This window comes from Excalfactoria chinensis, chromosome 3 (assembly GCF_039878825.1).
Source record: "Excalfactoria chinensis isolate bCotChi1 chromosome 3, bCotChi1.hap2, whole genome shotgun sequence".
NCBI classification, from domain to species: Eukaryota; Metazoa; Chordata; class Aves; order Galliformes; family Phasianidae; genus Excalfactoria; species Excalfactoria chinensis.
The window spans coordinates 52,388,938-52,409,028 of record NC_092827.1 but is presented as its reverse complement, the minus strand read 5'-3'; the positions used below and the strand labels follow the sequence as shown (position 1 = coordinate 52,409,028).

The 20,091-nt window shown below is 37.2% G+C and overlaps 1 protein-coding gene across 4 annotated transcripts in view; it reads left to right on the top strand.

Moving 5' to 3' along the window:
• The window catches only part of HBS1L (HBS1 like translational GTPase), a 60,817-nt gene extending 42,617 nt beyond the window's left edge, over positions 1 to 18,200 (top strand). For all 4 annotated transcript variants that reach the window (XM_072332615.1, XM_072332613.1, XM_072332616.1 and 1 more), the window contains 13 exons: positions 2,556 to 2,812; positions 3,246 to 3,411; positions 4,134 to 4,251; positions 5,929 to 6,075; positions 6,698 to 6,772; positions 7,698 to 7,815; positions 8,011 to 8,079; positions 11,015 to 11,119; positions 13,344 to 13,434; positions 15,028 to 15,136; positions 15,750 to 15,850; positions 16,371 to 16,515; positions 17,527 to 18,200. In XM_072332615.1, the coding sequence (XP_072188716.1) occupies positions 2,556 to 2,812; positions 3,246 to 3,411; positions 4,134 to 4,251; positions 5,929 to 6,075; positions 6,698 to 6,772; positions 7,698 to 7,815; positions 8,011 to 8,079; positions 11,015 to 11,119; positions 13,344 to 13,434; positions 15,028 to 15,136; positions 15,750 to 15,850; positions 16,371 to 16,515; positions 17,527 to 17,538 (1,513 nt within the window). In that variant the 3' untranslated portion in view covers positions 17,539 to 18,200. The remainder of the gene's footprint in view (positions 1 to 2,555; positions 2,813 to 3,245; positions 3,412 to 4,133; positions 4,252 to 5,928; positions 6,076 to 6,697; positions 6,773 to 7,697; positions 7,816 to 8,010; positions 8,080 to 11,014; positions 11,120 to 13,343; positions 13,435 to 15,027; positions 15,137 to 15,749; positions 15,851 to 16,370; positions 16,516 to 17,526) is intronic.
• The last annotated feature ends 1,891 nt before the right edge of the window (positions 18,201 to 20,091 follow it).

Here is a 20,091-nt window from a genome sequence, read left to right as displayed (position 1 = left end):
AATTTTAATAGAATAACTTCATACAAATAGACTTTCAACAGATTTGTGCATCTATTACGCAGTAGCATACATGCTGTCCTCTACCTGCATGACATGAGCCACGTTTAGTGTGTAGCTAATTTGGAGAAAATGATGATTGTGTATCAAGTCTTGATGCAGCATCCTAGCTTTAAGATTTGGTTTATTAGCCAAGAAACAAGTCTGCTGGTTTCTGCTTTGGGATTCTCACAGGAAAGAGCAAGAACTTGGCTTTGGGCCTTATAAAAAGGTGTCAATATTGTTGTAATAGCTAGGCTCTGAATCTGAGTTTAGAAAGAGGGGACTATAAAATGGCCATCATAGCTTATGGCTGTGAATAGAAGCTAAATTTCCATTCATTCTGAATGTTTATTAGGCTTAGCGGTTTAGGTTGTAATGCTTCAATTGCTTTATTTAATAGACTAGCTTGACTGGACTATGTTGTTTCCTGAGATACAGGAAATGGAAAGGAACTAATACAATGCAAATACTGCTATGACTGCTGATGCAGACAGAAAACAAGAAGTAACGTTGCACTGAATTATCAAAAAAAGCAGTGATACTGTGACATGAGATTCTGAAGTACCATACCAAAATAAGTACTTTGAATTATAAGAGTTGAAAAGAGGAAAACTGAAGTTTCCTTCCTACTGGTATGTAAATGAAATGTGGAGACTGAAAGATTCACTCTGGAAATGAAGATAGTTGTGTTAGCTTTTGGTAACACTTCTGAGAACCTGCTAGAATCAGTTCCACAGAAAGCAGTCTGTACCACAGTGGAACTGCACTGGAAAGGATTTCCAATTTTCCAGGGGAAGAAGCCTTTTTTCCTTGTAGGAGCATTTTGTAGGAATTTTCAAAATACTGCAATTGTCAGTGGTTTGTGTATTCAAGTTTGCATTAATATAAATATGTCATGCTTCTGTTCCTGTCTTGCTGTTTACTTTAATGATTAACCATAGAGCTCTGTTAACAAGCAAGAAAGCTTTTGCATTCTTGAAGATGTTTCTTAGGGTTTAATTCTAGTGTCTGTAACAGGTATGAAATCGCATCATGTATATTCTCAGAGTATATATGTGGATTAGGAAAATACCTTCCTGTAGCAGGAGGTTTGGAACTAGAAGATCTCTGAGATCCCTTCCAATCCAAGCCAGTCTCTGATCCTGAGATCCTTAGTATTAACGTAATAATCTGTGGTAGAACAGAATGGAACAGGAATTGGGAAATCCGAATCTCCACAGTCCTAGATGCCTTGTGCGTAAAACAAACTTTTTCAGTATTTATAAATGTGACTTCACAGAATCACAGAATTTCAGAGCTTGAAAGAGACCTCAAGAGACCATTGAGTCCAATGCCTTACTAAAACAGGTTCCCTACAGTAGGTCACACAGGTAGGGCATCCAGATGGGTCTTGAATATTTCCATAAAAGGAGACTCCACATCCTCTCTGGGCAGCATGTTCCAGTGCTCCATCATCCCCACTGTAAAGAAGTTCTTCTGCATGTTTATATGAAACTTTCTACACTCAAAATTTAGGGCACTGCTCCTTGCGCTATCACTGTATGCCACTGAGGAGAGCCTGGCCTCATCCATTTGCCTTCCACCTCCCCTTAGATATTTATAAACATTAATCAGCTACCCCTCAGTCTTCTTTTCCTTAGTCTGAACATACCCAGGTTACTAGCCTTTCCTCATATGGGAGGTGTTCCAGGCCCTTTATTACATTTGTGCTCCTCCACTGGATTCCTTCTAGAAGATACCTGTCTTTTTTGAACTGGGGAGCCCAGATGTGGACACAGCATCCTAAATGTGGCCTCACCAGGGCAGAGTAGAGGGGGAAGATACTGACTGCACTCCTTAATGCACCCTATGATTCCACTGGCCTTCTTGGCCACAAGAGCACACCACTGGCTCATGGGCAACCTGCTGTCCACCAGAACACCCATGTCCTTCTTTGCAGTACTCCTCTCCAGCACATCATCTCCTAACCTAGACTGATGCATGTGGTTATTCTTTGCCAGATGCAAGACTCTACAGTTGCTCTTTATTAAACCTCATCAGGTTCCTCCCTGCCCAACACTCCAGTCTGTCCAGGTGTTGTTGAGTAGTGTTCTCACAGTGGAACATCACTCCATTCAGCTGTACTGGTACTGTAAGTGAAAGCTATTTTAGAATGCCTCAAAGCTCATTTAGGTAGTAGTCTCACTGCAGAGAAGGACAGTCTTAGTTGTAGTCCATTCCCTCCATGTTAAAAGAAGTGGCTGTGAGAAGCTTTTATTAATCAGTTTCATGAATTTTACAAGATTATATCTTATCTTGCTTTTGTGTACAGTATTTGTGTGACAAGATGTTCAGAGCTGGTGTTGTGAAGTTTGTATCCAGTTCCTTATCACTTCCATCTTAATGAGCTTGTTGCTGATTATCAGATATTATACTTCTGAGGCTTATATGATAAGAAAGGGAAGACTTTCTCTCCTGTATTTCTGTATTTTCTTGGACATTTGCACTATGTTTTCTGTTTTTTTTCCCCCACATAGCGTGATTACTGAAGAAAATGGCCATGTTACCACACCTCAGAAAGGACTGCCAATTGAAGACGCCAGTGTAACTCCTAGGGTACTTGAGGCAGTATCAAAACCTGCTCTTTCATCCCAAGTAGCGCAGGTTTCAGAAGAGCAGAATACAGTGCCTACTCCAGTGAAAAAAACAAGCAAGACAAAACCACAAATAGATGTGAAAGCAGAGTTGGAGAAGAGACAAGGAGGAAAACAACTACTTAATTTGGTGGTAATAGGTAATAATGTTACATTACAGGTATATAGATTAAAAATACTGTTGACTGAATCTGGGAGTGATGAAGAATGAAAATTGTCATCTCTTTATCATCATTTGCTGTTTTCATTTGCATCTGACCATTGCTTTTGGGATAAAGTATGTTCAGACCTCCTTGGCTAGACCATGAGGCTGAGTTACCTTGCATTTGACAGACTAGTAAGATGTACTTTCATGTTGTTTTGTTTTGACAGTGTTTTCTTTTTAGTTCTAATATAGAGATACTAGATGGCTGTCAACATTTGTACCTGTTTCAGTATAGTGTCTCCCAGTACTGGTAAATTCCTGTGGATTGCATAGACGTGCATGTGATTTTCATATATTTTTGTCTATTTCATGTGGTATTGTGTTTAAAATTTGTAAATCAATAAAGCTGGTATGTTTTTCCTCTATAGGACATGTTGATGCAGGTAAAAGTACTTTAATGGGCCATCTACTCTACCTCTTGGGAAATGTGAACAAAAGAACTATGCACAAATATGAACAGGAATCTAAGAAGGCTGGCAAAGCTTCATTTGCGTATGCATGGGTCTTGGATGAAACTGGGGAAGAAAGAGAAAGGTAGAGTTATCAATCTAATGGGAAATAGATAACATTGTTTTTCTGAAGGAGCAACATTTGTTAGGAAATCTACTAATAAGGCTTTAGTAGAAGCATTCTAAATGCTTAAAGATATTTACTCACTGCTTACAAGTATATATTTTGCTTTGTCAAAGTACATATTAAACGAGAGCTAATATACTGGTTTGACTTCAAAAATGTGAATGAGAAGTTCAGTGCTTCTTCACATATACCTGTACTAAGGAGTATAGAGTAGGTACAGTGCTAAAAGCCAATGTTCTTTAAAGCTGCCATACCTCCAACATCTGCTTCTGATTTCATGGACCAGTGGAATAACGTGGGAGGTGTTACTTTTGGAACAGCCCTCATATTTTCCTTTTAATTGTTCATCCATTGTTCCGTAGTATATAAATTGTTCCGATTGCAAAGATAAATGTAACAGTGTAAACTGCAGCTGTAGAACATCAAGTAGACTGGTGGCTGTAGTGTGCTTACCTTTGTTTTAAAGGCAGATATGCATCTGCAGCCACTGTGTATATAACTGAACTTTTACATATGCCGCTCCTTTCCAGCAAACAAATTTCTTTCAGTTTTTTGAGGTGAATCAAATGAAATTTATTACCTGTGCAATTTCATGATTGTGTTCCTAATAGCTTATTTTATATCTTTGTAGAGCTTTCAAAACGGTTTTAATGATCTGTTCTATGTATGTCTTGTTTAAGGGGAGTAACAATGGATGTGGGTATGACCAAATTTGAGACGAAGACTAAAGTAATTACTCTGATGGATGCTCCAGGCCACAAAGACTTCATTCCAAATATGATCACAGGAGCTGCACAGGTAGAGATGGTTTAAAATTCCTTTTTTTTTTTTTTTTTTTTTTTACTATGGTTTTATAGAGAGAGTAACTCTGATATAGTTTGCCCCAAGTCAGGTTCTAGCTCTATAGCAGAGACTGGGTAAGAATTCAGGTATTGTGACTTAGTGGTTAGGCTACAGGGCAGGCAAAGTTCTTTAAGTGTGGAGTAGGGCATTTGTAGTTACATATATTGTGGGGCATACACTGCAGGAAGATCAGGATATTTGAAACCATAATTAGTGCTTTAGTTTTAGAATGCTAAAAGATGTTGACTTGACCACACTATTTTCTTTCCAGTTTTGACTTAAAGTGCTTTGTACACATCTTTGGAAAAAAGTAATGCAAACAGCAAGTGTTAAGATACAACTTGCGGACCTACCAGTGGTTGCCTCAGTTCAGCAGAAGACGAGGCTTGCCAGCTAAGGCTTGATGCATTTCTCTTTTCTCTCAGGACTGGGAGGGGCAATTGTATTCTGAAGCCTATTAAGGAAATCACTGAAACTGCAAGCTTTTGATACCCAAGTAGCCTCAGAAGAGAAGAAATGGGTTGAAGAAAGCAAGTATGGTCCTGATGCCTTCATATCAGGGGAAATTCTGTTAGCGTGAATCTGCAACTGCTGTTGCACAAAATGCAAATAAGCTTTATCAGGATCAGGATCTGGTCTTAAATACACAGTTAATTCACTTGAGTTCCAAGGCCATTTTTTTTCTGTATAATTAAAAAAAAAAACAAAAAACAAACAAACAAAAAACCACAACATTTTTTTTGTAGGAAAACATCTACCACAATGCACTTCTGAGGCTCAGAGCTGTGGGGAAATTCATCCCTCTCCCTTTCATTATTCTCATGCATGCACAAGCCTCCCTATGTGAGATGTGGGGAATTTGCATCTGGGTCAGTGGGTGGTATTTTTGACTAGGGCACTGTGATGCTGGCTTTGTTTCTTCTCCTGGTATCTTGTAGCTTGCATATGTAAGGAATATGAAAAAGCACGTCTTTTCTCTCTTTCTGTTGTCTAACTGGCTGTTACTTCTGAAAGTAGGGAAAGTTGCTTTTGATTGCTTTCATTATCTATTTTTTTAATAGGCACATTATATAGCAGCATGCAAGGTTGACAGCAAAATCTTTTTTCTTTGTGTTTTGCTTCTTCTACAGTGCTGTAGATTGTGCAATCACTCTTTGTTTTTAATGTCACGGCAGAGAGTTTGCCTAGATGATAAAATATGTAGTAGACTACTTGGTCTTTTCCAGTTTCTGAGTCTGGTGTGCTCTTTTGTGCTGAATAGATTGTGAAACATCAACATGCAACATACAGCAGTTGTCTCTGGTTGAATAATACTTTCATTAGTTGAGGTCCATTCAACAAAGTGGGTGCCTTGAAGAAGACAGGTTCCTCAGCCAAGCTTTGGCTTGTGTTAGACATAAAATAGTGGTGAATGACATGAGGTGATGTAATGCTGTGATACCTCAGTGAAATGGACATGAAGCAGATAAAATAAACAGTTTCAGCTGTGTTTGAATCGCATCAGTATTCCTTCGCTGTGAAGTGCACTTGTGTGGGATATTGGTGATAGACATGTTTAGTCAGATTATTGAAATCTCGTAAACAGTTTTAATTGTTTGGGATTTTTTGTTTGCTTTTGTTTTTATAATCCAGGCTGATGTGGCTATTTTGGTTGTGGATGCCAGCAGAGGAGAATTTGAAGCAGGATTTGAGACAGGTGGACAAACTCGAGAACATGGATTATTAGTGCGCTCTCTTGGAGTCACACAGTTAGCTGTTGCAGTCAATAAAATGGACCAGGTACTTGCTTACCTTTCTCAGTTAAATGAGTTTTATCTAGGACTGTGGATCCTAGATGATAGATTTTAAGGATCAATATTATGACACTAATAACAAAATTGCATTTTTTTTTAATCCTTTCTTTAGGCTATACAATACTTTTCTATTTGAGTATATTTTAAAGCACAGTAGAAAAATAGTTTAGGTGTTAAAATGAGTAGAGATGTGAAAATTTGGACTAAGGTGCTAATCCAGTGGCATCTGTAAGGCCATCTTGGTGGTCAGTCAGATCAAGTCCAAGAGCTTTATTTAAATCTGTAAAGTGTATTGCATATTACTTGTAGTGTTTTAGATTGTGGCTGTGATATATGATCTTCATTAATCTAAATTTTATGTGAGCATTTAAAAAAAAAAGAAAAGCAAAAGAAGAACAAGATGCTGTTCAAGGATTAATCAAATCAGTTTATGTGTTTGTTTGCTCTTACATATTCAACTATTAACCCACCTGGAAATCTTGTATTTACAACATCTGCAGGTGCTGTGTGTGAAAAGCCCAATTGGTACTACAGACTTAATGACATGCAACTGTTGTTTAATGTGTTAGAAATTTACAATTTACTATCACAATCTGTTTCTTTTTTAGGTCAGTTGGCAACAAGAGAGATTCCAGGAAATTACCAGTAAGCTTGGCCAGTTTCTAAAACAAGCTGGCTTCAAGGTAAAATAACATAGACTTCTGAGGTTTTCATTGCTTTATTCAGGCATTTGGATGTGTGGTTGTTATGGTCTAGTTATTTTATATCTCTTTTTTGCTTGTCATATGTGCACGTGTTATTGCAGATTCCTTTTCTTACTGCTGGAGTGTTCTCTGACTCTTACGTAAGGTTAATCAGTTCCTTAATACTCTTTCTTTCATCATCTTTTCTTAGGTCTGTAGAATCTTTGGGACACTTGTCTTGTTTATAGTCTCTTGGAATTGTTTTCTAAAAGCAGAGTAGACCAAGGATTGCTGAAATGTTCAGTGTTATATGAATTACAGTAGATAATTTTATATTGGAGCAGGTCTCGGCAGGGATTATGAACTAAGGCTCCCCAGGGAAGTGGTTGAGTCACCGTCCCTGGATGTGTTTAAGAGCCATTTGGATGTGGTGCTCAGGGATATGATTTAGCAGGGGGTTGTTAGAGTTAGGGTACTATGGTTAGGCTGCAGTTGGACTTGATGATCTTCAAGGTCTTTTCCAAACTGGGTAATTCTGTGATTCTAAAAGAATACTCTATTTGCTATTCTCAATTCTATTTCTCGCATTTCCTCAGTTCAAACTACTATCTATTTGAACTGGTTGCAGCCTTCCTGAAATCCTATGTAGAACAGCAGCTCAGACTAAAGCATGCCTGTCTGATAAGGAGTTGGAGTTTGTTACCTGAAGTTTCTAGTTGTTCATGTTGTTATCTCAACTACTTTGCTGGAGCACTGTGACTAGGAAAGATAACAGGAAGGAAACAGATCCACCAAGTAACCTGCCTTCTCCAGGGGAAATAAAAAATATAGCTTAGAGATGTAATATTGAAAAATGCAGCCTTTGCTTATGGTAGAAGGGGCATTTAACAACATCTGATTAACTTGTGTTTATTTTCATAATTAGGAATCTGATGTGGCTTATATTCCAACAAGTGGTCTTGGTGGTGAAAATCTGGTCACGAGAAGTCAGTCAAGTGACCTCACAAAATGGTATCAAGGGAAGTGTTTGTTAGAGCAAATTGGTGAGTGCAGTTTTTCTCATTTAGAAACAAATACGTCTCAGTCATGTGCATGTCAAAATACTTATTCTGGGGAAGATGAAAGACAAAGTCTTTGGAATGCAATAGGGTTGATTCATTCCCTACTGAGAAGTTGTTGAGCATTTTTTAAATATAGATATTCTATAAAAGGTCTTACCAACTTTTATTTTATTGCAGATTCTTTCAAGCCTCCTCAAAGATCAGTGGACAAACCATTTAGATTGTGTGTTGCTGATGTTTTTAAAGGTTGGTTGTTTTTCTAATGTTTTCACCAGAATGACACCATGACACCATTATTTAGTGCTGGTGTTGAAAAGAGAAGTAAAAATAGGTGTGTTAAAATAGGACCTTTATGTCTATCAGTAGATTTGAACAGGATTAGTAATTTAAGTATTGTTCTTTTTGGAGTTTTAGACATCATCACCGAAGGACAAACGCATTGGAAAAAAATTGAGGAAGAATCTATGTGACTTCCTAACTAGTTATGTAATGAGTTGATGGTTCTGACAGTATCTGGCAGCCGTTCTTTTCCAAACCTGTTTTTGCTCCCTACAATACTACTTCTCTGACTTTGCAAGTGCAGTTTCTTTTACCTTTCAGTCCTAGGTTTAATTTAAATTTTTTGTCCCTCAACACAGTATCCAGTCTTTTCTTGAACACCCCCAGGGTCGGTGACTCCACCACCTCCCTGGGCAGCCCATTCTAGTAAGGAGCAAAACTGCTCCTTAGTGCTAGTAGAGATATGGACTGCCAATAACAATAACCGGTTTTTGTTGCCATGGCCTGAAGAAAATAGAATGCTGTGAGGAGCTAAGATTTTTGTGATAAACTTGATATTTTCTGAGTTAAATGTATTTACATTTAGAAATAATTTAGGAAATGTCTTAAAAATAAGGCTTATAACTCATCTAATTTGAAACTCTCAGCAGGTTCCTTCAGAAATGTTGCAGAACAAATGGCAGCAAGAAAAAATGTTTTAAATACCTATAATCACATATTATTTGGGTCAGTATTTTAAAAGAAATTTGAATTTAGGTATAGGCTGTTTGTTTAGGAAATATGAATAAAACAGCTTGAAATACTGACTGTATTTGGAAAAATCTATTCTGAGGTGTTCTGATTTTTATCTTTCAAAATAATATTTGTTGCAATAATCATTTTTGTGTTGAGTGATGTTTCACAAAATTAACAATTTAGATTAAATCTGTTCTCTGGAAGAAACTTTTATTTTTGCTAAAGTAAGCAAACCAGCAATGGTTTTGGAAAGAAACTCAGTTTACAGATGCAGCGTTCATTGCTGAATGTGGCCTTTTGAGTGCTCTTTAGGTTGTGGGTTTTTGTTGTTTTTTAAACTTGTGATATCATGGATTAATTAACTTGGATGCCATTAGAGTAAGTAACTGCAGATGCCACTAAAGAAGCAACAGTTTTTCTCAGCTCTATTCCAACATGCATGCATATACAGGAGAAGTAGTTATGCTTCTCCTGCACTGTGAACTAAGCTAAACTGTGTAAAAAGTGAGAGCGTTGAGTTCACTCTTAATGCAGATTGGAAATCCCCTTTCTTTATTGAGGTTGTAATGCATATGTTTCATCTACCTCAGTCTAGTTTTAGTTACCATCCTCCATAGACCTCCTAATGTTCTCTCCAGGCAAGCTATCCCCCTGACAGGAGCTGTCTGGAAGTAAGTTTGCTTTCACTGCAGTATCAGTCCCTGCTGAGCTCATTATAGGGTATGACTTGACCTGACTTGAGAAAAGCATTGGTTGCCAAGATGCGCAATTCTGTGGATGGTAACCGTGACCTGGCAGAAACTAACTAGCACGGTGTGTAGAAATAAAGCCCTTTTTTTTATGGCCCAATTATGTCCACCACTGCATTTTTGTACTTGCACTGATCCTCATGGGAAGTGAAGGAATTTGGCACTTTTCAGAACAAAGTCAGCATGTGCAAGGCTTCAAACAACATACTGGTCTACCAAGCCAGAGCAGGTGATGTACTGAAAGAACTGTTTTTTGATTATGCTTGGAGATGGCTGGGAACCAGGAACCAGTTCGTGTTTGTGGTTGTCTGCATATGCTTACAGAGCTAGTTTTAGGTTCTTTTTGGTACAGTATTGAGATAGCTTATGTACCATGATATGTGAATACTTTTCTAGCAGCTATCTACTTCTCCAGGTTTCTATTCTTTTGACATCCTATGTCATCTGTTAACTGACTGTGTTCATCTTGTTTGCCAGAATGAGTAGAGGGGAGATTAGCTCACAGACATGCTGGTAATAATTTTCCAGCTAGCTAGATGGAAACATTCATCAATAACAGTTACTAATACAAAAAGAAGTGTTGGAGGTATAAGACTCAAGATTAATGTGGCAGAAAAAATACTGATTTGTTCACTGATTACTGCCTTCTAATATTCATCAAAATGTATATTTGTTGTTTACATTGTCTATGTAGAATCACTTCAGATGGTTCTTTTTAAATATCCATAAGCATTTGCTGTGGGATAGCATTTCTTAAGGTGTGTATTTGCAAGTGTGCATGTGTGGCACCCCTTTTAAAAGTAATTGATGAATTGTTCAAGTAATGAGCAGGATATCAGTTAGGGATGTGGGCATTCAAGAATTAAATCAAATTGCATATCTTCTACTTAGAAATACTTAAGTCATTTGCAGTTACAAGAACCCCTAATGTTAAATAGTACCAAATCATTTATTGATTTTTCTAGGAGTAAATGAAATATGCAAACGGAGCATGTAGAGCTCTGACTCAGTTAAACAGTAAATGGCATAGGAAGTTGCACCTGTGTGCATGAAAATTGTTATGACTGTGGTATATTTTTTTTATCTCTAATTAGAAAATCATGAATTAAATAAAATCCCTAGAAATGAAGGGGCTTAATCTAATATTGCAAAACTAAAAAATATATTTCTTCATGCTCCTACAGTTGTTTAAAGGATATTTCTCCTTAGTTCTGAAAAACATAAGATCTAGAGGTTTTGAACCGAACGTTTCATTTTCACAATGATGCACAGCTGGCTGTCTTGCAAGTACTGAACTCTCTACTGGGGAAAAAGTCTTCATTATATTACAGACTTATCTGTGTGTTTCTGAAGGGCTCACTTGTCATGGGAAATTGACCTTACAAAGTTGTTTCAAAGTATTACTGTGCTTATTGCAGACCAAGGATCAGGATTCTGTGTGACTGGAAAAATAGAAGCTGGCTATATTCAAGTTGGAGAACGACTTCTGGCAATGCCTCCCAATGAAACTTGCACTGCAAAAGGTACAGTCTTCAGAAGTGTGTTTACTTTCAGGTCAATACTGGGCTAGAAGCAGTTACTGAAATGGTAACAGACTGTCAAACTGATACTAACTGTCAAACATAAAATGTGAAAGCATAAAACGAATTTCTTTAGATGTGACTGTATCTGTATAAATATGTCTGTGAAGAGTATGTGAAATCTTACATGGTTGGTTTTTTTTTGGTTTTTTTTTTTTTTTTTTTTTTACCTTTTTTGCCATATCAGATATTCCAAGGGTTATGGCCTCATGACTTTCTTTTATGAAGTATCTATTAAAAAAGCATCTTCTGAATTGCAACAATATATATATTTTAAAAAATGCAGTACAAGAATCATTACTATTCAGTTTTGCTGTGCAATGTAACTGCTGTTAGGTGTTTTGAGGATGCTGAACAAGAAATTAAGCTTATTAAGATGTGAAAAAGCTTGAGAATTAAGTCTGTGCTGTTTGTTCATGAGATTTATTACCGATCCTTTCATAAATATACAGACTTTCAGGATACAATCATCCTGAGCACTGACAAAATACAAGAAAATAGGATTTAATCTTGAATATATTTCATCTCCAAAAGGAGGAACTGCTAAGTCAAGACATTGAGTATTCAGCTGTTTTAGTTTTCTGTCCTTGAAACAGGATTGTTGAGCATACACCAATGAGTTAAAAATTATGACCTCAAAATAAATAAATAGGTTTCAGTATCTAGCTATTTAATCTGAATTCAGCAACATGTCAGTATGACTGTTCTGCTCTGTTCCAAAACCAGCTTGCTCGGTCTTACTTAGAGAAGCTCTTCAGTGTCCGTATTTGTACTGTTGTGCGCATATTGTTAGCAATGCACAAGAACATTACAATAACATGGATAATGAAATGCTGTTCAAAACAAACTGCTTTGTTTTGAGAGTGAGGGAAGAGGTGGGGAAAAATTTTTTTGGTCACATTCGGTTTGAGAATACCCAGTTCTATGTACAGTTCCATGGTTCCCTTGTGTACTGTCTCTCTTATGTCTGAAACACTGGTGAAAATTGAGAGCGTTACTTCATTAATCATGGAAGTGGAGAATGTCTTGGATTGGAAGGGTTCTTAAAGACAACCCAGTTCCAGCCTCCTGCTGTGGGCTGCCACCCACCAGCTCAGGCTGCCCGGGGCTCCAGCTGACCTGGCCTTGAGTACCTCAAGGGATGGGGCACCCACAGCTTCTCTGGGCAGCTGTGCCACTGTCTTACCATCCTCTGAATAAAGAATCTCTTCCTAACATCTAATCTGAATGTATTATTTACATTTAATGTGAATAAAAGATTATGTACCTTTTATTATATTAAGTGTATATAGTGTGCCCAATAGAATGAGTCTTTCATTTTCAAGAGTCTGAGCTTTATTTAATCATTCTGTGAGGATGGCACATATATAGGTAAAAATTATAAAGCTGTTTAAAAAGCAGTACTTAACATGCTTGTAGCTGAATGATGCTTTCTGACATGGCTTTGACAAATGGTTTGGAAACAGATTTGCAAATATATAGACACAGTCTGAAGTGAAATAGAAGTAGACCCTATAAATGTATGCAGTAATTATGAAAAGGGTTTGTTTTTTTCTGAGAAATATCATTCTTAGTGTCTACAGGAAAGTTCAGATTTTTAAGTTGGGGAAAAGTTAGTCTTATGCTCACCTACTTAGCAGGATAACATGAGGGTAGGAATAAAATTACTTCTAATGATGCTTTCGAATAGATGCGATGCTGTCAACGAAAGGCATCTGTTACACTTTTTTATGAAAGAGTCAGCAAACCCACTTAAGGTAAATGAAAGTTGACATAGTACCATTAAAGTATATGAAAGATGTGGTCTAGGGTGTGCATGTGCCTCAAAGGATGGGTGGGGCAGACACAGAGATTTTCAGTACTACGGCATTTTCAGGACTGCGTCATCTGCGCTATGTGACAAGCGCCACGGCCTCTCTTATGGCTTATATAAAGCCATGTTATTGTGCAGGGTGGGGTTAGAGAATAGTGAGTCCTTACCAAGAGGGGGGAAAAAAAAAAAAGCTTCCTCAGAGTTCTCAGTTAAAAAGCTTTTACTCTCAACCCATTCATACTGAAAATTGATGAGTAATGGTTGATGAAGCACAAATGGCCCAAACAGAGGTGTTTGTTTGTAACTCAGAACCTAGGTACTTCACTGTGCAGTTCTGTTCTTACTCATTTCCAGGAATCACACTTCACGATGAACCGGTTGATTGGGCTGCAGCAGGAGATCACGTTAGTCTCACTTTGACCGGCATGGATATCATCAAAATCAAGTGAGCAGAACTGAGTTTCAGTCTAAGTAACGGTTTGTTTTTAATGAAAAGCTTTATAACCATTACACTTAACAATTAGCGGTTTACTTGAAGAATGATGTGGCTACCGGGATATTTAAAACCGAAGTGATGCCTATCACCTGGCTTGCATGTACAAACGTTGGAAACATCTGCTTTAACTACAACGGCAGCCTCAGAAGAATACTGTTAGCTGTTGTGCTTCGTGCTGACACTAGCAGCCTTCAAAGCTTTTTTCCTCAAGACTTCTCCTTATGTGTCTTAATTACTGAATGAAGTGAATTCTTTCTGCTAAATAAAAGATTGGTTTTTTTGAAGAGCTTGTCAAAATTATTCTATCAAAATGCATCCAAACAACTGCCATTGCGTACCCATAAGAAAAGATGGATAAGTGAAATTGATGTTGAACTTCTTGTTCAACATGTTCAGTCACTTTATCTCATGGCAAATGCTTTGCTGACCCCTTAAATTCTTTTTCTTTTGATGCATTCAAGGAGACAGAGCAAATGGCTTTGTGTCTGTTTAGTATATAGCTTTTGTGCTGAGCATTAGCCTCAAGCTTTTAGGGAAGTAGCAATTGTTATTCAAGCTGGATAATTGGATCTGTAATCTGTACAGCTTTATTACATTGAAATTGGACTCCAGACATGAACTTTCCAAACTACTGCTTGGAAAATGCCTTGCTTTGATCGTTTTGCAAATTTATGTTATGATTCTAAAGAAAAAAAAAGAAAACTGATTCCTGTGGTATGTAGTTACTAAATGGAGAATAAAATTTACTTACTGAATGAAGGCTTGATGCAGTTCTTCACTTTGATGTCATTTTTCTTCTGGGGGTGTACTAGATTCACCAAGAAGGAGACTTCATATGTTCTAAGTCATCTTGATTTTGGTGAAATTTGGTTACTTCTTATATGTAGGTTTAACCATACGTTTCACTTGTTTTGATCATGATTTTCTGGGTGGGATTAACTTTCATTTTAGGTGCCTAAAATTAGCTGCTTAGAAAAGCCGTCTAGTCTACCTTAATGGTGTGTAACGAGCATCAGCTTCCTCGTGACTCAGTTTGTTATAAGTAGAGCTCTTTGGATGCGAGCGTTCCTGGGAGGGTTTTGAAAGTCCTGATCACTATGTTAATCTGTCCACAAATTAGTTAAATTACAGCACCACTGCTGTTTTGGATTCCCTGCAGTGTTTTGTGCTGTTGATTTGGAACAATCTCTGAATGAAAGTCTAATTCTTCAAAGTACCTACACACAGGAAATGATGACATTTTTAGAAACTGATTAGCAGTGGATGTAATTATTCATTGAACTAGACAGATCTCGTCATGCATATCCATAAAACAGTGTAGATATCGTACAGAAATTACTTGGGTTTTAGGTTTTAGATCAGAAATTCCTGATTTTTTTTTTTCTCCTGGCTGCTATTAAAATGTTGTTGTCTTTGCTTTACATGTCTTGAACTTGTTGGGTTTGGTTTTTTTTGGAATGCCCATTAGATTTTTTATATCATATATATGACATATCATATGACGGGTGTTAAAAAAAGAATTTTTGTTCTCTTTTTTTGTAGTGTTGGCTGTGTATTTTGTGATCCCAAGGAACCTGTTAAAGTTTGCACTCGATTCAGAGCTCGGATTCTCATCTTCAATATTGAGATTCCAGTCACCAAAGGATTCCCTGTAAGTTTCTCTGAAAGTTATTTTCATTGCAGCTTGCTCAGGGCTTTTTCTCTCCACATGCTTTCCCATGTCTCTACTGTAAGGAGTCATTTAGTATCCAGAAGCGTTTCCCTCCCTCTGAGGGAAACTGATTGTGCTGCAACTTGAAGAGGATGTAAGATGCTGCCATGGTTGCTTGTGCATCTTGCTGACTTCTGATGCCTAGCTAGGCCATTTCAGAGAACATGTTCCAGCATGGAGTCAGGCTAAACTGTTCTTTTGAAAGCCTGTACCCTGTTAGGAATATAGCGATGCACTTGGTTGTAAGATACCTTGAAAACAGTAACAAAAAAAAAATGGTTTATACAACAGAATTACATAGACATGGCACAAACTAATCATTTAATAATGAAAAATGTATTTGTAATTAAATAATGCATGAACTTTTTGTTGTATTGGCAGAGATCACAAAAATTAGGAAATAAAAATGGTTATTGAATGTGAAGTGAGAGAAGTTTAACACAGATTTGTTTAAAAAAAAAATCAATCTTAAAAGAGCTTTGTGTTTTGGAGTACTAACACCTAGGATTTCTGATTATTTTATAAGATTTAATAACAGAAAACTATATTCTAGGTGCTTTTACACTATCAAACAGTAAGTGAGCCTGCTACTATTAGAAGATTGTTGAGTGTCCTGCATAAAAGCACTGGTGAAGTGACAAAGAAAAAACCTAAGTAAGTGTTCTGAGTACTTAATGGTTATGTAAAAAAAATGGGCTGAGTTTAAGTTAAAGTGGGCTTTATCAAGCAAGTTCTTTTTTGAAGCAATAATATAAGGACATAAAAAAATGCTTTCATTATTTTAGCTGGTTTCATGCTTAGATTTCAGAGTGCTTTATGATGAGTCTATAGAGTAGTGGGTTGGCTCCCAAGTTAATGGGACTTGGGTTTGAAACAGGACTGATTTCTGTTAGATGTAAAAGCCAGGTGTTAATGGGATCATTCATTTATAAACAGTTTTCCAGATATTGCTGTGGATGCCCTTCTCTGGAAGTTCTTAAAGAAAAGTCAGATGTCTTTTAAAAATCTGTGCTCCAGGCAAATGCAATTTCAGTCTGGTGCCTTTGGTTATACTTTAAATCAATCTTGATTTAACATTGGGCTTTATAAGTTTATTTTTTCCAATTACTCACTGTTCTCTTTTTCATTTATATATGTGTACGTTTGTAATATTTTTCTGCTTATTTACTTTTAGGTTCCTGACTAAAGGACAGAACGCTTTAATAGAACTAGAAACTCAAAGGCCAGTTGCTGTAGAGTTGTATAAAGATTTTAAAGAGCTTGGGAGGTTTATGTTACGCTACAGTGGTTCCACTATTGCTGCAGGAGTTATCACAGAGGTATGGTGTTGTTATAGTGGATTTTCTATACTGTAAAGGAATGGTGTTGACTTTCGTATAGCATTTAGTTTTTATGTTCAATTTTATGCCTTTTAGCCTAAAAAGGGAATTAATTTTGCTGAAAAAGAGACAGCAAGGAAAACACTAACTGTTGAGATTTGTACGTATGTGTCCCCTCTGACCAGTTAAAAATAACTTTATTTTTAGTATTGGTCTTTCTGAAACTTAATTGACTGTGTAAATATTACTGGAAATAGCTTTTATTTTAAAATAATAATAATGGATTTTTAAATAAGCAGTATTGGCCGTTTCTACTATGGCTAGTTTGTGTCTCCAGTTTTAGTCTGTTAGCATTGAAGGTAGTTGTATGTTACTATTCTTACCAATGCCAATAGATATTTTCCAATCAAGTGTAAGTGAAGCCATAGGGCTAAATATAAATGCTTTACTTTCTGTTAAGAGCAAAAAATACAAATGACCCTTTATCTGGCATTTTTAAAAAGTATTGCTGTGATCTTTGACTTAGAATTTAAGCTCTAATTCTAGACCTGAGGGAGTGAAATTTAGGAATATTAACAAAGTAATGGTACTGAGTCTTGAAGCTGTGAGTGGCTTAATGTCAAAACTTGTCATTAGAGCGAGCTTGAAAATTTCTGGCTTCTCGCTGGTCTACTGGAGGCTCTGAATTATCGTGCTTTAATGCAATAAGCTTGTAAATGGGATCCAGGTTTAGGGCTTACACCGAATTTTTGCTTAAATGTAACTTAGAAGTGAGTGAGCTTGTTTAGCTTTATGATATCCAGTATTCGTAGAACTGGGAACTACTCAACTCTTTGTTCTTTGAGTATTACTGTTTTAGTCCTTGTAATCTTTTTCCAGAGAGTTTCAGAGCTACAGGAGTCTTTTTATTTTGATTTTTTTCCATGGGTAATCATGTTGGAAAAAGCTGTGATCATTTTAAAGTTAGTACTTCATTTTTCACTATTTTTTTCTGTTTGCTTTGATTTTTAGATTAAAGAATGACAGCAGTGCCTGGACTTTCATAATCCAACCAAAATGCAATCAGATATCCAAACTTCTGTTTAAGAATCCAGTTACTTCAGCTGAAGGAACAAGTGCAATTTACTGGGAGGAAGAAGGCGGTCACAAAAGTTAGTTTGAATTGGACTTCTGAGGGAGCCTTTCATCAGTCTCTCCCGCTGCAAAACAAGATGCCAGCTGACAAGAAATCGCTGATCAGAAGAGTCCAACTATTGCTCCATGTGGAATTTACCCGTCAAAGAGCCTGATGGAAAAATATTAGAAAGTTGAATTAGGGAGGGGGGAAAAAAGGGATGAATCATCATGAAGCAAACTCCTTATAGACATAAATTGTTTACATCTTTTCTTTGATCTGCTTTTTTTTTCTTTTTTTTTTTTTGCTGCACATTAATTCAGTAAAATAACTTTATTGGCCTAATATATTTTGAGTTGAACGCATATGTAGGGTAAAACAAACTATTTACTTTGGGTTCAAGAGAGTGGCATGTGGTGTTGTACTGGGATTTTTTTTTTTTTTCCTATCCCTAAATTTATTTAAAAACACAAAACAAAAAGAAGTTTCTTTTGCTGTGTTGTAGAAGTTGTGCCAACTCTGGCTAATTTTATTTTTTAAAATGTAAGGTTAATAAAATAACTTAGAGCATAATTTTTTGACTCTTTGATTATTTTTTTTTATTATTTAAACACTTGTAAGTTGTCATGTATTTTTCCTTGCTTTCTGTAATTCCTAAGTTTGTTTAAACTTACTGTGAAAATAATTTTCTCTCATATGTTGCTCCTTTGCTCAGCTACTCTGCACATGGTTCTCTTCCACTTAGATGCAGTGTTCTTCTGAACAAAAGCTGGCAAATTAATATTGGGATGTGTTGAATCCAGACTGTTTTGCTTACTGAAGCCTGTAACTGACTTGTCAGGAAGAGGGTAGGTGGAACTATCCAGCTGAAGAGAATTCTGTAGGGTTGGGTCCATCTGCCATTTCCAGAATGGAGAATGGATGTGTTTTACTACACCTTGTTTACTGGGAACTGTGAGTAGTCTTAAGTACTCACAGAATGATACTTTGAACTGTATCCAAGTGCAGCACGGGGAAAAATCCAGTTTGATTATAATGTGGAGGAGGAACTGAAATACTCCAAAACATCAGTCACTTGGTTTAACTGAAATAAAGCTGTGCCTTGCATAGTAAATGCAGGGAAAAAAACCCCAAACAAACAACAAAAAAAAGAATGTTATTTTTTTTGAAGGTTGAGGGAGCTGGGCTTGTTTAGCTTGGAGAAGAGAAGGCTCCAGGGAGGACCTCGTTGTGGCCTTCCAGTACTTGAAGGGAGCTTATAAACAGGAGGGAGAACGGCTGCTTGCAAGGGTGAATAGTGGTAGGACAAGGGAAAATAGTTTTAAACTGAGACAGGGGAGATTTAGGTTAGGTATTAGGAGGAAGTTTTTCACCAAGGGTGGTGATGCACTGGAACAGGTTGCCCAAGGAGGCTGTGGATGCCCCGTCCCTGGAGGCATTCAAGGCCAGACTGGATGTGGCTCTGGGCAGCCTGGTCTGGTGGTTGGCAACCCTGCACATAGCAGGGGGTTTGAAACTCGATGATCATTTTGGTCCTTTTCAACCCAGGCCATTCTATGATTTGTGCTGGTCCATGTCAGCAGTGCTTTATGTGGAAATGAATTATGTCAAATCATTTGAGTGAATGTACCTGAAAACTGTTAATGGCCAGAACATATGACTTACTATTATTTGATAGGTCTTATACTTTTGAATTTACATTTAGATATGTAATGGTTTCAGCATGCCAGATGTGAAGGATTTGCTGCATTTGCAGGATTCCAGAAGTGAATGCCAAAATCTTTTATTGAACTTGGTCTACCTGAACTTCAAAGCTGGAAAATACGAAGGTTGCTTTTCTATCAGGGGCTGAGTTACTGCAGGCAGAAGAATGTGTGTTAAAACTGAAGACTGGTAAATTCCTTGCTCCTTGTGGACAAGGAAGTGTGCTATGGAATGAACCTGTGATGACCCTTCCCACACACAGCTGCTGTAAGTTCTGAGACTCGATGTTTTGTGACTGAGGAAAAGTTATGCTTTCCCAGTGTGTAGCTTGGGATAACCAGCGATATGGCCTAACCCAGTTTCAACATAATGTGCTGCTTTTCGGTGCCGATATGGACTCTGCCCAGAGGCTCTAGTTGGTTGATGAATAAATGGCCTGTATTGGGCAACAAAGCCATATCTTTATTCAACTGAAATTTGTTTGTACCTTGGGCCGCAAGAAATGTTAAGGCTTAGCAGTGGTCTAGTGTTCAAAAGCTTTCTAGGCTTTTGAAACCAGCTCTTCTCAAGCTCTCCAGCTGCAGATTTTGACAGTCTCCTGGTGATAACTTACTGCTCTTTAGCACAGATGTAGCTGTTTGATTAAGTGTAGAGTGCAGGGAGATGGCATGCAGTCTCAGAGCCATTCAATAGCTTCAGTGCTCTCTTGGAGAAAGATGTATTTTATACAGTTGTTACTGGGAAGTTGAGGCATATCT